Source organism: Filicampus tigris, chromosome 3, assembly GCF_054856515.1.
Source record: "Filicampus tigris isolate MCC_2025a chromosome 3, RoL_Ftig_1.0, whole genome shotgun sequence".
Taxonomy (NCBI): domain Eukaryota; kingdom Metazoa; phylum Chordata; class Actinopteri; order Syngnathiformes; family Syngnathidae; genus Filicampus; species Filicampus tigris.
Window position 1 is genome coordinate 13,409,005 of NC_141219.1, and position 16,992 is coordinate 13,425,996.

General features: G+C 40.5%; 1 protein-coding gene across 1 annotated transcript; it reads left to right on the forward strand.

The window, feature by feature from the left end:
- Window positions 1–296: 296 nt before the first annotated feature.
- Window positions 297–8,636, forward strand: rhoua (ras homolog family member Ua). Its single transcript, XM_086026280.1, has 4 exons — window positions 297–837; window positions 2,299–2,357; window positions 2,974–3,162; window positions 4,366–8,636. The coding sequence occupies exons 1-4, from the start codon at window positions 585–587 to the stop codon at window positions 4,648–4,650; spliced, it is 786 nt and encodes a 261-aa protein (XP_085882406.1). The 5' UTR covers window positions 297–584; the 3' UTR covers window positions 4,651–8,636.
- The last annotated feature ends 8,356 nt before the right edge of the window (window positions 8,637–16,992 follow it).

The window sequence follows — 16,992 nt, forward strand, 5'->3', positions numbered from 1 at the left end:
TACTATGTAACACGTATTTAACACCTACTAGTGTTAACTATACCTGCACATTTGATCTTTAAAATGTGTCTCGGGTACCGCAAAGAGGCGAGTTGTGATCGGTTGTTATAATGTTTTCCAAGCTACCAAAAAGTACGGAAAAAAATCAAACGTTTAAAACATTGAATACAAATCAGCAGAGCGAGGGAAAGTGCTACTCTCTCTCTCTCTCTCTCTCTCTCTCTCTCTCTCTCTCTCTCTCTCTCTCTCTCTCTCTCTCTCTCTCTCTCAAACACATACGCGCGCACGCACACACATGCACACGCTACAGTGATGTCATTTGAAGGGGAGTTTGGGGCTGTGGATCCGACCGACATTCATTGAATCTCTTATCTTTCAAATGGACGCCGACTTTTGAAGAAACCACAATGTAGCTTAAAATGGACACAATGTCATTTCGCTACTAGGAGCAGTAAAGTCGCGATTGCCCACTCATGGAAAGTTAAACAAGAGTAGTCAAAAAAGCGTCTTCGCCCGGAAGATAGCCGAAAATGAGCGACGGGAAAAGCAGCCGTCGCCCCGGCACTTTTTCGTAGGGCGGCTCCATGTCCCCGTCCTCCGCGTGCCAGATGCCTCCGAAGACAGCACCCGTGTCTCCTGCACCGCCCGTCCCGCCGAGGAGGCTCCGGGGTCGGGAAGGGGGCTTGGGCAAGACGCGGCGGGCCGGAGGAGCGGAGAGGCGGGTGAAGTGTGTCCTAGTGGGGGACGGAGCTGTGGGCAAAACTAGCCTGGTGGTCAGCTACACTACCAACGGGTACCCCACCGAATATGTCCCCACTGCCTTTGACAACTTCTCGGGTAAGATGATGGCTCTTTGTCGACTTTAACCTGCTCCACACAACCACTATAATATGTGTTGTAAAGTATGTGTAAAGTCTGAAACGTGTTCAAGTAATAATGGAATATATTTCTTTTTTCATGGGAATTATACATTGATTTTACACAGTAAAAACATTTTGTAAAGCATTTTAACTCTTATTCAGCCAATATCCGCTCTTCCCCTTTCCTTGTTTATAATGTTTCTTTATTGTACACAGTGTGGTTAGTTTACTAGGTAGATTAGGTGTTAAGAAACATAATTTTTTGGTTAGAATATATATTGGTTTAAGGTTGTATTGGCTATTATTTTTCACTGACTTAACCAGTTGTTAAAATGTACAAAATGACCACTTGCTACCATCAGATTGTATTCCTATTCTACTTTTTTTTTTTTTTTTTTTTAAGGCAAAGCTCTCTGGTATGTGCTTTTTGTCATTTGGAAATCCAACAATTTATGTGATTTCAGTGTCACAATTGCTAAAATAACTTTTTTTTTTGGTTCAAATACTGTACATTAGTGAGACATGAAGTGTGGCAGCAAGCGGCCGGACCTCACCTGAAATTGCGCAATCCATCAGTAACTGGGATGAGGAGGCTTGTAATTGGCAATTCCCTGTTTCTGTCTGTCTTTAAGTCTCTAATGTTTTCTGACCATTTTGATGTGCACTCTCATTTTCCATAGTTAGGACAATGTATTTAATATTGGTGTACCATGTAATACACAGTTTAGTTTTGCTGATCACATAAAATGGCAAATAAAGTGCAAGGTGAGGCAAACATTACTCTGCTTCACAAAGGCGGACTTACCATTAGGCAAACACAGGCAATGCCAGGACCCCCCAAATGTCTCATAGAACCATATTAATAAATTGTTCTTCGATTCAAATCACTTATTGTTTCAGTCTTAATTCACATACTTAAAAACGCATCAAAAATGCTTAATCTATGATAGTTTAAACAATCCCCCCCACTCCCTTATGAATATTCCATCTTACTGCTCATTTATTTATTTAACAAGACAATACAAACTTGTTGGTTGGCGGTTGTGAACCCTTGCTCCAAATGAAAATTTAACATGGACAATATTAAGTTTAACCATGCAATTTTTCTCAAACTGGACTACCAATCAAAATGGGATCTAATTAATAAAGGAAAACCAATGCTGGAGATTTCATATCAGCTTCAAACGTCTGGTCAGAAAATACCAGTTTATAATGTCAGACTGCTCAGTTAATGTCAACTACACAAGTGTGTTTGGCTCATAGATTTGCAAATCTGACTCTAATGTCAGTGCCTCACCAGTCGTGATCGTCACAGCATATCACCGGACTGTTTGTTCCCTTTGCGTGGAAATATGTTGAAGGGGCCGTGTGAATATTAATATTAGTACTATTAGGTGTGTCATGCTTTGTAAAAATGTGTGTTTATGTGTGTGTGTAGCGGTGGTTTCAGTGGATGGGCAGCCAGTCAAACTCCAACTTTGTGACACGGCTGGGCAGGTAATGGATCACACACACACACACATGCACTTCCTGTAGCTTTATTTGTAATCAAGACAATGCCCTGACAGTGAAAGGAAAACACCAAAACGTCTTTCCTTTGTTCCAAAGCCATTTTAAACTCATAGCTTGTCATGTATTTCTGTATTTTCATGTCATCTTCTAATTTTGTGCGAACAGATCACCAAACAGTCATCCCGAAAATGGTTTATAGTTTTTAGCATGACGTTAAAAGTCAAGATTTCGAGGGTTGGTCTTTTGTAAGGACACCAGCTGATGATGTGTGCTTTTGCAAGGAAATAATTCTCTGGCTTGGCATTTGCAGCTGTTTGCCTGACATCAAGTATCAAATGGCATCGCAGCATGCCAAGGATTCATCGTGATTAGCTCAAAGAGGAGCTGCGCTAATCTTCATTATCCTCCTTGAATCCTCCATCGAATGGAGAAAATACCGTTTTATACAATGTTTCTGTGAATACATTTGATCTTTGAGTAGCAATGGACCACGCGTATTTCTCAAAGACCTAAGAAGGAAGGGCATCGTCATCGTCACCTTATTCCTCTTCGTCCGTCTGCCTCTGAGTGATGCTGTGTTGGTGTCCCCCTCCCTCTGCAGGATGAGTTTGACAGGCTGCGTCCGCTCTGTTACACCAGCGCGGACGTCTTCCTGCTGTGCTTCAGCGTGGTCAGCCCCGTCTCCTTCCAGAACGTCCCTGAGAAGTGGATCGCCGAGATTAGGAGGCACGCCCCCTTCGCACCGCTCATTCTTGTTGGGACTCAGTGTGACCTCCGAGAAGATGTCAAGGTGGGGCCACTCTGTTCTTTTAATTCCAGTTGGTGGAAGTGGGAAGCATGTAGCGACATACTCACAGATTTGACTGTTGCTGATACAGTATGAACTGTACATATTATTGAACGTCAACAGCGATGCGCACATTTCGGTGGCACACATACTGTGAATTAGGGCTGAACACTTTTGAAAAATAGTTCAATTGTGATTTTTTTTTTTTTCCCTCAAAATTGCGTGTGTGATTTCATATGCGTAGGGCCTCGTTCTATGTGTTTTTTAACAAACACAGACAGTAAATTAATCTATATCACAATAAACAGGATCAGATTTATTTACGTAAATGTTTTGGTCTTATAGGTTAGGTTTATACACTAAAATAAAGACAAATGAATTCATATGAAAGACAGTTTATTTATTATTATAATTAGAGTTGCTTATTTGGAGTCTTTTAAGCATTCACGTTTTTCATACGCTTAATCATCAAAATAATTGACAGATTAATTGATTATTTTAAATAAATGTTAGTTGCGGCCCTAATTTGAATTACATTTTTTCAGCCCTGGTGAGCAAATTGTGAATAAAAAGTTGAACGGCAGTGGGCAGGACCGTGGCCTGTTGGTTAGCACATTGGTCCCACAGTTCTGAGGTTCTGGCTTGGAATCTTACCTCCAGCCTTCATGTCTTCTGTGCTTTGTTGGATTTCTCTGGTTACCCCCGTCTTCCTCTCGGATTCCAAAAACCTGACTGTTTGGTTAATTGAAAATTTTAAGTTGTCCATAGATGTGAATAGTTATTGAGCCCTGCAATAGATTCATGACCAGACCAGGGTGTACCTAACCTCTCATACAAACTCAACTGGAATATTCTGTGACTCAATTAAGGACAAGCCATGTATATAATGGATTGCATAAGTTGAAAATAATATTAAGGTGGGATCAAAACATTTTTTCAGTGTGATAATTTAGGCCACTTTAAGGAGCGGGCAGGACAATTCTAAACGAAAATGACTATCCTTTGGCAAATCCAACCTTTTTTCACTCAATACATCCAAAATGGATTGAAAATAAAAAACGTAACTGTACAAAATGTCCCTAGGATCTCTTTCAGGTTAAAGTTTGTCATAGATAGATCTTATCAAGTCATAGATGGGCAGCGAGCTCTCTGCCTAACTGTGAATAAAAGGCACAGAAAGTTCTGACGTAGTGTTTTTCTCCACAGATTTTGATAGACTTGGCGAAGTATCGAGAGAGGCCGGTAGACCCAGCGGACGCTAGGGAATGTGCGGCTGAGATCGGTGCTGTGGCCTACGTGGAGTGCTCGTCGCTGACCCAGAAGAACTTGAAAGAAGTGTTTGACACGGCCATACTGGCCAGCCTGCAGAACCATAGCTCCCCGAAGCACTCCAGAGGGAAACAGAAACGGCGAACAAAGCAAATGCAAACGCCTGACAAGATGAAAAGCTTGTCCAAGTCGTGGTGGAAAAGGTACTGCTGCGTGGCCTAAAGCGCTCCAGATTGCTATCCTGGAACACTTTGAGACAACCCTGAACTCTCTGGCCTCCTTCACCGGAGCCTGAGCCAAACCTTTTCAGGAGTGTTGATGGAAACCAAAGTTACATTTGTCTTATCACGTGGGATATTTACGACCGAACTCCAGTCTTTTTCAACATGCACTGAAAGAACGAGAAGACTTTCGTGTCCTAGAACCAACCCAGTTCAATGGGTGGTCTGGACTGCAGCATGAACCTTTGTTGGGATGTCTATCGTGACCCGCTGGAGCAGCAGAAAGATGGTGGATGAGGCTGATTTAAGCAAGAAGAGAAACATTTGTTGCAAATTCTCTTCCCCCATTTCAATGTGAAGAGATCAAGTCTCTTTCAGCACCTGAGTTGCGCAGCGTGTTTACGTGGTGTTAGGACTGAATCCAGTTATGTCCAGAGCTGGGCCACTTGACCTGGGTACCCTTCCGGCCCCGTCCAACAGACGACAAGTCTGCAAGCGTTCAACAAGTTACTTATTTTCCACACCTCCCCTCCTTAACACTTCCCGGTCTTCAAAATAAAAGCATGCCAGCAAACCACTACACGGCAGTTTTGCTACGACATATTTCCGGAGGTAGGAAAGTGCATGATGTGCCATACTTGAGTGCTGCTATAATATACTCCCGGACACAAGTTGTTTTGAAAGAAGCCTAAAAAGAAGCCTTTCACCGAGTAGGCCGAGATGAAATTGGCCGCCTCGCAAGCACGTCACACGCATGAGGGCCCATTAGTGGGCCGGACTAAAATCCACTTCCGGCCATGCTTAGTCCAGCCATTTTTTAAAATGTGTCACCCCCCCATCCCTCCGCCCCAAAAATGGGCATCCGGCCGGGCCGGGGCCAGGGACGGACTGGCCAGCTCTGGTTTGATTAGCCAAACTGAAACTGAACATGTCTGACAGCGATCGCACCAAATGGAAATTCCGGAAATGTCAGCATGTAAACAGCAAATTGGACCAGACCAAAGTAAGAGCGCATAAATCCCACCCTTTTTCGTTGAGTCCGAAGTAGAAAACAGAAAGTGGTTGACCAGGTCAGTTGGGACAAAGCCCAATATTAAGTTGATGAAAAGTGGTCGTAGCGCCACCCGTGGTGGCTGAATCGAGTGTTGAAGAAGGTCAAGAAAGTGTTCAACCAGGAGATTAGAATCCGAGTCTAGTAAAAGTCTTCGTAACAGGAAGTAACTTTAGCTGCATCTGTATGGAGGATCTTCACACCGTGACTTCTAGTGAAGATAGCCCTAAATCATCTGCTTGTTGGCTTGCGCTTGACCATGACTCTCATCCATTTCCTTATTTAGACGTTTTCATTATCATGAGATCATCGCGTCGGTTGCCAGGTGCAGATTGTTGAGGCTTTCTTTATCTGTCGGGGGGTGGCACAGCGTATGAACAAAAGTATGCGGACATTCCACAGACAGGAGGTGAACATGGAAGAAAATGTGGAGCTAGGCCCTCCTCGCAATTGTAACAGCTTGCACTCTTCTGAGAGACTTTTACAAGATACTGAAGTGTGGCTCTGGGATTTTTCTGTCCATTCATCCAGCTGTGAGATCAGCGATGTTGGAGCTGAGAGAGGGCCAGTTCATGTCAACTGTGTTGATTAGGTTTGATTGCGCAATTGGAACAAAAAAGGGCCTTCCCTTACACTGTTCCCACGCAATAGGAAGCAAAGAATTGGACAAAATGTTTTGCCTAACGGCTTTACACGATCAGGATTTTGGAGCCGATCAGCGATTTAAAAAAAAACGATAACCGATCATTGATCCGATCACGAGATGGACCATTCTATTAACTCATTCACTGCCATTGACGAATGTACACGTCTTTTCGCAGTCCAGCCATTCAATCCCAGGAATGTATTTATATTTTTCTCAATTTTTTGAGAAAAAAGAGGGTCTGAAAATATCTGGCGCCGAATGAGTTAAAAAGGAAGTCGAGCCACAATTTTTCTTTCCAAGAATATGTTCTATGCAGTTCCACTAGTCTAAACACTACTTGTTTTCGACAGAAAGTGGCAAAATGGCCAACCCCTGAGATGGACAAAAACAGGTGGATTTTGCCACTTAACTTATATTCCACAAACACAATATTAATCAGAATGCTGTATTTAGACTAGGGGAGGTGCATAGAACATATTCTTGGAAATATTTTGGGGGGTTGACTTCCCCCTTTAAAACAACTTAAAGATCTTGTTTATTTACTGTACAGCCGACTCCCGCTATTCGCTCGGGACTGAGACTGGACCGGCACACGAATAGCCACAATCTCACTCACTCAAACGAGTGCCGTTAAACATTCAGTCCGCGAAAAATGGGTGGGATTAAGGAATTAAGTGTCTTCCGAATCCCTAATTGAGGAATTGATTTAGAGAGACCATGTAAATACTCTTGTTTGTCGAGTGTGCCATCTTCCAAGTCTACAACAAAGGTGACCACTGCCCTGTAACTTCTTTTGCAATTCCATTCAGCTCCATGTTGTAATCAAAAACACACTGAAACATAAAGTGTGCATCATCCGCACCTTCGTTTGTGCATTGTTATTACCAAAGTCAGGTCAAAAGCCTACAATTGTATCTTTTCTCCAAGGTCCATTTGTAAAAACGGGTCTTTGTGTTTAGTGTGTCAGCATCAGAAGGGATAAGGGCGTGAGCAAGTTTGTACTATGGAAAGATTTATAAGTGTGTATTATTGAAACCACATGTAAGGAGAAGGCAAGCACGACGACCTCAAAATATTGTTCGTGTGTCCATCTGCACAAATGAAGATAATATATCCAGATAGAGTAAAACGTTTTGCGTTTGATTCATTTTTTTGTACAAACCCAATATTTAACGCAGTCAGAAAGGTTTATGATTATTTACTTTGTTGTTTTTATTATCAGCGGCACCGAAAAAAGTGCCTAAAAGTTTTCTTTAACACGAGCCAACAAGTTTGGTCAGGAGAAGTAAATCAATATTGACAGAACCAAGTTTCGATTTTAGTATCAAGCTGTGATTGTATCATTGGAATTGTTTGGTCATTCAGATGTTCCAGCTGCCAGTGAATGGCTCCTCTGTGTCCATCCTGATAGCGATACATTGTTTGTCGGCGGGGAAAGGGCGCACAAAGAGGCCTGTCTTGCACTTTATGTGCAGACTCGCACGGTGACGGCACATGGAAGTAGGCCAAAGGTCACACGGACCCTCTTGTTGGTTGATGCTTTACCCTGTCAGCTTTTCCCATCTTTACTCTGTTTATGTTGATGATTTATAAACCAGAGAAAGTCCTGTAATCATTCATATGGATTCTATGCTGATTTTACATTGTTTATACAGTACCGGATGATTTTTGGCATTTAATCAACCAAGCAAACAGATTGTGCTCATGTTCCTCACAGCCCTCTTTAGGAAACTTATTTGACCTTTGTGCTGCACAAAGTATGACATTGACGCCTTCGGATATCACTGTCGAGTTGTCAGTGGAAATCCCATTGTTGTTACAAAGACAAATGTCCTACGAAGGGCTGTGTGATCCATTTGAGGAATAAAAATATGTATGTGTGATTGCTCTATGACTCACAATATGGCTTATGACTCGTAGACTTTAACACAATGTTGTCCCTGTTTTTTACAAAAAAAATTATAATCATTAATACAGAAGCAGGCCGCCTAGATAGAGGTACACATGCACTCCATGTACAGTTTGTCAGTCATATAATCATTTGGTAACAAATATATCCTGTTGTTGCTGTTGTTTGATACAATTTCGTCTGGGCATCCAATCAAAGAGGATGTTTGTACAAAAGTTTTATACTTCGGGAAGTAAAAGACATTTGCTGTATGTAATACATGCTAGGTTTAGGCTCTGTAGATGCATGTGCGTTGCCCTGGGAATGATTCTCCAGTACAAGCCTTCCGTACTTTTCCGATGATTTCACTTTATGGTAAATAAAACAAGAATGCGATGCAAACGCTGTTTTTTTTTTTTTTCCTCTCCCAAATCTTAACTCAATGCTGAACTTTTCATGCACATGTGATTGAGGTAATGTTTTGGTTTGGGCTTTGAGAAAACAAAAGCCATGATGTACTCAGCTGATGCGCATCAGGAGAGAGCAGACGTCTTTTTTGAGGAGCGTACGCACAAGTTCTCCCATCTCCCAGCCAGATCATTGTAAACACACGCTGCTGCCAGAGCCCTCAGCAAGTTATGCAAGCGCTTTATTTCGAAAGATGTCATGTGGCACTCGCTGAGTGGCTCTGTTCTTGTAAATGAGCTGCAAATGAATTCTGTCTGGTAACCAACCTGGCCCCGTGGCTTTGCTGTGACGTTGTTAACGTTAGATAAGATGTTCAGCTTTGAAGCTGGACAATTACACTATCAAAAAGTCACAAGATTCGGGCTGGGAAAACCACCGTTAGCCAAGAATAAATCTTGCACTTGTGGCATTTGTGGATTCTAACTGGAATATTATTTACAAATATAACTAAATAGTCATGGATTACTCATGCAACCTTTCATAATTGTATAGTGCCTTTATAGCAGGATTAAGGTTTGACGGTAGCACTGTGCAAAAGTCTCCAGAAGTCACCACCAGTTTTGTTGTTAATGACCTCACAATTGCCATTTTGACATTAAAAAAACCATAAACATGGGTGGGGAACACGCAGCAACAATTATGTACAGTGATTTGATGGGGCGTTATTAGGGTCCCCACATAGAACGTATTTGGTAAGGGACAAGAAGTGTAAGTGCCTCGTGTTCTTGTTCTTATAGAACAATAATTCCCAATGTTCAGACTGTTATTGTTGCATTTGTCTGCATCCTACATTTCCCCAAAAGAAGACAAACTCTTGACATTGCACTTTCCTAAAAAGAAAACGTTTAAACTGACTCTATGCATCTATGCATCTTCCCGTACTGTACTGTTTGCAAACTTAACTGTGACTTTGAAGTCCCTGTAAGTTGAAAATGAATAGAGAAGTGTGTTGTTCACAAAGCTGCCAAATTTGAAAGATTAAAACAATCACCATGCATATAAAATTATGCTTCAAAATGATCAAATAATAAAGCAGAAACACAAGCATGAAGCCCCTTAATTGCCACGCACTGGCTGTCACTGACATTACTCACTCCCTCACTCTTCCTCCTTCTCTCCATGACGTGTGCCCACTGACACCCGACAACAAGGCGCTCTAAAGTGGCGATGCTAGCGGACTATCTGGAGGGAAGATGCATAGTCAGGGTGAAGGTAAAGCTAACTAGCTAACTGCAAGTCACAATTAGGCCAGGATACTGCCGATGCAAACCAAGGCGGCTCAAGTGTGTCACTGCCTCGGCCGCGATTTAGCCACAACCCCAAAAAAATCAGGAAAACTGAAATGGTGAAAAACACTTTACTACACCAAGATTGAATACTACATAGTTCTCAGTCTTTGCACATGTTTTAAGCAATTAGCTTCATACATGCGCAATGTATTTAGAAACAAATCTCTGAAATCACTTTATAGGGCCTCTAAAACCACGGTACAAAGCGAATTGTTGACGTATTGTTTCACATATAGCGATTATCAGGGTTATATTAGTTCTGGATTTTTCATAACAGGTAGCTTTTATTTTGTTTTGACCTTTGTGTTTTGAATTCAATTAGTTTTTAAAACAAGTTTATTCAATTGCATTTTTTTTCAAAAATTATTTGTTTTAGTTTAGTTTTTATTAGTTTTAGTACTAGTTTTTGAATAGGAGTATTTGTCAAGTGCAAGATAAAAAAAAAAAAAAGTATTGTGTAATCAAGTAAACTACAATCCTCAAACAACTGTTTGACCTCCTTCTTCTGTAGCTATTGGTGCGCAACAATACCAAAATAAATACATTTAAAATGAACCCCAAAGGTTCCTGTATGATATTAACTGAGGAAGGACATTTTTGCTATAATTATAGTAAGTTATCGTTACTTTTATGAATGTAACTGCAGTTTCAGTTAGTTTTTTCCTTTTTGTTTTTATGTTATTTTGTTAACTAAAATGTTTGTTATTTTAGTTCGAGTTATTTTGTTATTTTTCGTTAACTATAACAACATCAATGTGGTTTTCCTGTAATAACTGCCGACAACCAAAAAACAACTTTCCCTTTCTCTTTGATCATGATAGAGTTGTTATGTAAAACACCAAATCTAGTGGTGTCACAAAGACTTTTCACCAGTTATGTCACTGCAAAATATCCCCATATGAGGCCTCTGGGTAATGTGCCATCATCGTGAATACTTAAGGACTTAGTTATCGATTCTGTGTTGTTCTTTTGGACATCAAACTGTGGAAAATGTGTGCTATCCAAACAACACAAAACTATTTCATTTCCACAGAGAAACAAGAAACAGATGCATGCATTTACATTTCTGTTTTAGTGTTTATTGTTGCAAGATGGCACTTGTGCACATACACAGACGAAAAGGGAAATATGTGTGTTTGTAGCCCGTGGTGTGTCTATTGTGTGTTGTCACACACAATAGAGGCAAAAGTGACAACAGTTCAGATCATTTACAGAGAAGTAGTTCAACAAAAAACTTTTTGGACAAGCTATAAACTGAACCAGTTTGCATATGTGTCAGCATCATCATTTCAACTTCAAATTGTTAGTCTCTTAAAAGATTGCCTAGTGCTCACAATTTAGATTTAGATGACTCATTCCACCGAATTTGTGACATTTGCATCCCCAGGAACAAAATGTATGAATTCACAATGAATTTAGCTGTACAATACTTTGTTTCACTAGGCAAAGTGTCTTCCACATTAATCTGATTGCATATAATGAAAACAATTTAGAAGATTAATTTAGACTACCTTCAACACCGCAGTATTTGCTGCTCGCCCCCGTATTCTAAAAATAGACTTTACAATGAAATAAGAACTGTTTAAAAAAAAAATATATATATATATATATATATATATATATATATATATTTTTTTTTTTTTTTTTTTTTTTTTTTGAAGTCTAGTAGCTAGTAGCTAGACAAAACTTCATGTATTTGCTAATCTGATGATAAAAACACACTCCTGTGTGACCTAAAAAAATGTCACCTGAGCTGGGCCAATACGCCATTTGAAGAGTTCGACTTTATGTTGAGAGCATTATAAGTATTATTTAATTGTTGAAATAATCAATTTCAAAACTCAAATATGATCCTTGAGCACAACCTTGCCCACGCCTGATACTGATTGAGCAGAAGTATTTGTCACAGGCTCTCCCTCAATAGCGCAATCCCACACACGTTATCCCTCTCAACCTTCTTTTTCTTATCACTGTTGCAATTCCGGTATGTTCCCATGAAACTCTCCCCTCTGGTCCCCGCAGACCATCACCTCACCCCTCATCCATTGAGTGCTGCGTGTGTGTATGTTTGTCTGGCTTTTATGTGTGATCTCATCCATGTTTGCATGTGTGTTCAAAGTTCACACGGCGTGCCATGTGACATTTACACAGTCGGGAAACAGTGTAAGGCGTACACTTGAACCATCCCTCCCCCTACCTCCTCTGTCTCGTCTCCCGACACATCTCCTCCCGGCGGACGCCTAACGACAGCTGACCACTGTGTTTACATAAGCACATTAGTGAGCCACATAGCACTGTAGACATGACTGCCAGGGTCAAAATATACTTCATTCTGCTGACCAAAGCCCGACACACATGCATAAACAGAATTTAGCAAACATTTCTCCCAAGTGTTATTTTTCTTACCAGCTAGTATATGCAGTGAACACCCTTTCTGCACTAGGGATACATTCCAGACCCAGTAAATGAAAAGAGAAAGACCATATATATATATATATATATATATATATATATATATATATATATATATATATATATATATATATATATATATATATATATATATATATATATATATATGCGTTAAACCCATTTAAAGTGAGTTAAAGACACTTTTAATTTGTTACTTAATGCCTGTTCTCACTCTCTAGCTCGTGCCGTTTTTTTAAACAAGAGGCACAGTGTGCTTGTTTCAAGCTGTTTATGGGTCACACCCAGTTGAATTTTACTGTAAAACCGCCACAAAGTCTAACTCTTAACAAAGTCTATCCAAACACCAAAATGGTCAACTAAACATAATTTCACCCTGTGAAAGCCTGCTAGCTTAATGCTAATATATAATGTGAAAGGTCACAGACAGGCTAATACATCTTCAAACAATCGCTACTTTACACACATGGAGCACATACAAACATAGGATAGAACAACACTCAGAGGCATATATGTATTTTCTCTGTTCTGTGGGAACTCATATTACAAATGACAAAACAATGCTACTGTATTATTAGTGAAAGGGCGTCCGCTTCATCTTGCTTTTATCGCGTGCCTGACATGCTGTGGCACAACCTGGTACTACGCTGAAGATGTACAACTCTAAATTCGGTTTGGCCACTATGCTGTAAAAACCCATAAAAAGTGATCGCTTACAAATCTTCAATTTAGCTGTGTCGCGAACTCTATGTTGCATTAGCAAGAGAACACTCTGTAATTTGGACTTTGGACTTTGATTAGATGGACCAGATTTATCCCCAATCAGATGCTCTCTCCTCCCTTGTTCTCTTCAGCCGTCTCATCTTGTTTAGTCTTGCTATATTTCATTCCCAGTTGTGGGTTGTTGCTGTGTTTCATGCTTGTTTCCTGTGATCCAAAAATGTATACTGTGTGTGATCTTTACAATGATATCTCAGTCTCCTGTACTGTATATAGACTTCGCTTAGGCTCAGACGATTGCAAATTAGTAAAGTGTTAGTCCACATGACCCACGAACATGTGAGCAGTCAAAAAGAAGATGAAAGCTACTATCAACAGGATATGCGCGGCTTTGACCAACGGGGCAGCTTGGAAAACGCATTCGGAACAACTGAGCATTTCCAGCAGAGACAAGAGAATAGTGATAGAGTGTCGGTCTCGGGTCTTAAGTGTATCTGATTGAATGAGCCTCTTCATGTATGAATAGAGGAGAAGATTAAAACTCTCAGTAAAGACGCCCTCAGCGAGTGGACCCAGCTGTGACTGAAAAAAGTAACAGAGATCATAAATGACATCCCTCAGATGACTCCTTCCTGGAATGAAACATGTTTCTGTCAATGTGTGCTTGTTTTGTTCACACTGCTCTTTACGACAAAAAAGATTTTATTTAACAAGAATAAAGTTGGAATTCACAATGAAATGGTGGTTCCTCAGCATAAATCAACCAGATGTATTTATCACCTAATTGGTAAAAAAAAAGTCTACACAGCCCAGATAGACTATTGTGATTTGAAAATAAATGAGACCAAGATAAATCATTTAAAAAGGTCCACCATTTATGCAACATATCCGTACAACTCAATAGATATTTAAAAAAAAAATCTTTTTGAAAGGGGAATTCAAAATGAATAACCGAAGTTAAGCCGTTGTGCAAGTGTGCACACCCACTTATAACTGGGATGTAGAATTAACCAATCACATTCAGACTCGTGTTCGATGGAAGTCAGCACACCTGCCACTCAACGTGCCTCTGATTAACCCCTAGATAAAGCTCAGATTTTTCTGGTAGGCTTCTCCTGACATTTCTTTCCATCTCAAGTAAAATCCTGGAGGTTTTATGATAACACTGACAGCTATTTCGAACTGTTCATAAGGCCTCCTACCTTGTCTAAGGCCACAGTTCCCATTGAAAAACAGCCCCAAGTATGAAGTTAGCACCACCATCCTTCACTGTAGGTGATCTTTTGGTTGATGAACTTTGTTGTGTTTGCACCGGACACATCTTTTGAAATATTGGCCAAAAGGTTCATCCTTGGCTTCATCTCGTCGTAATAAAATCTCCCAAACACGTGGGGAAATGTGTTATGGCATGTTTTTGGAATGTGGGAGAAAGCCGCAGGATCTGAAGAAAACCCATGCAAGCACGGCAAGAACATGCTAACTCAAGTAGGCCGGCGCAGAGATTCAAATTCAGAACGTCGGCGCTATAGGACTGTTTTGGAAAGCAGTAGTCCAAAGTGCCATCCTAAAACTACCTAATATATAGAAATACTGTTCCAGGGACTATCAATTGCATTTTATGTACTAATCTTCTCTATTCATAAATGAGGAATTCCATCCGTTTTTTTGTTTTTTTTTGACAGTACATGGCAGTGACTGATTTGTTGAGACATGCACGGCTGGTATCTGAAAATCACAGTCATGGTGCCGTTTTCTTATGCACTGAAAACCATCAGTCACGTTACCAAACTGCAGTTCATATGAACCGAGAGCAGCGTGCTCCGTCTCGACGTCGCAGCTGCTTGTGGCATCACCGCAGCCGCCTTTTTCAATCAGGTCACAAGACAATTTTCCCCAACCACAAGATCTTTTGCTAACAATCGATTACCAAACCATGTATTTATTCATGGCTGCAGATAGTGTCGCAAATTTACTGCTTGTTTCGGTGTTACAAAACTCTGGAGTTCAAGACAACAGTGGAGTATGTGTGCCACGGTTACATGTGACTGCGGAACAGCTGTGCTTTCACTCGTACAATGCACACGTTGGTCACATTTTGCTGAGGAACCAAATACTCTTATTAATGTTCCCCCGTGCGGAAGTTACGACGGTGACAGTGGATGTTTTGTTTGGAGATGCTAACAGTGACAATGTGTCATTATAGAAAGCAATTAGCAACTTCATTAATAGCTGATGTATTATATTTCTGAAGATGATGCTGCAGGAAGTAGTTAACGCACATTGAAAACATGAACTAGTACATCCGCGACAATGACTAGTGATGAAAGACTGCACTGTTCACTGAAATGGCATTTTCTTTCCAGGGTAAATTAGAGTCCGTTCACTCTCAAGAGGAATGGTTCCAAGAATCTAAGCCACGTGTTGAGGTGAGCCGGACGATATCCTGTCGAAACCTCTCAACTTTACACGTTCCACATCCCGGAAGTCGACTTCGCCAGTGTCCTCAGCTTTTGACGCTACTTAGCTCACATTGCATGTGACCATTTTAGCCTCTCCAGTGAGTGTTGAGCAGATTTATAGTAGTTTTGCAGGTTTCCATTATAGTTCGTTTTTATTTCTTTATTATTTATTTATTTATTTTTGGCTTTTTGTTTTTTTTTTCTTTCCTTTTTTCATTCAGTTAGTTTTAATTAGGTTTTTTTGGGGGTTGGGGGGGTCATTGTTATTTTTTTTAAGATGCTTTCTTTTAGTTGAGTTTTTATTGGTTTTAGTATTAATTTGATAACATTTAAAAAAGGTACAATTCTCAAACGATTGACCTTCTTCTGTATGACGTACATGAATTTCAAAATAAAAACATTTCTAATGAACCCATATCGCTCATGTATGAAAATGAAGGAAATTCCGCAATACAGTAATTACAGTTAGTTTTAGTTCATTTTATAAATGTAAGATGTAGTTTGAATTAGGTTTCATTTTAATAAATGCATTTTCACTTAAATTTGGTTAACAACATTTTTTTTCACTTATAGTTGTCATTATGGGGGCGGCACGGTTCAGTGGTAGAGTGGTCGTTTCCTGACACAGAGGTTGTGGGTTCGATACCCGGTGCTTGTGACCATGTCGGAGTGTCCTTGAGACCATTCTTTTATTTGCTGCGCCCATGGGAAGCGCATCATGTCATTAACTCAGCACTGTTTTGAGTCACGCACTTCAAAGGAATGACAGTGGAAAACCAAGTCACTCGTGAAGGCCGCAACATGACAGGAAGATTCATGTGAGATAAGATGATCCTATTCTCAGAATTGTGATGAATGACAGAAATTAGATGGCGAGGAGGAGGATGATATACAGAGGGAGGGTAGAAAGACAGCAGGAAAGAGGGAAGAGAAGATGATGTCATGTGTGGGATTAATAACCAATCAGCCCGTGCGATTGGACATGAGACCCACGTCGCCTCTGGCATCAGATGCACCAGCGAGGGACGCGGTGACCCATGTTCACTGCTTGTTGTCATCATAGGGGAACTTGAGCCGGTCTTTTGCCCTTGAAACTGTGTGCCGTTGGTAACCCTGCAAGCGGCATAAAACCCCCAACAACTTAAAACGGCTATAAAAAGTCTAACACACCCTTGCTCAAATGCCAGGTTTTTGTCGAAAAATGAGACCAAGAAAATTAATTCAAAACATTGAACCAGTGAACTTTTTGCTTCTAAGGTGAATTGCAGACCCTAAATAGATATTAGAATAGAAATAGAATAAATAAATCTGCCCTATTTGGCTTGCGACCGGTCCAGGGTGTAACCCGCCTCAATTTCCTCATAAATGACTTTTTTTTCCTTCACAGTAAAA

Excerpts from the sequence above, each read along its gene's own strand:
- rhoua (XM_086026280.1), top strand. The coding sequence starts at position 585 with ATGTCCCCGTCCTCCGCGTGCCAGATGCCTCCGAAGACAGCACCCGTG. Across the intron at positions 838-2,298 it reads TGCCTTTGACAACTTCTCGG|CGGTGGTTTCAGTGGATGGG; the intron begins GTAAGATGATGG and ends GTGTGTGTGTAG. Across the intron at positions 2,358-2,973 it reads TTTGTGACACGGCTGGGCAG|GATGAGTTTGACAGGCTGCG; the intron begins GTAATGGATCAC and ends CTCCCTCTGCAG.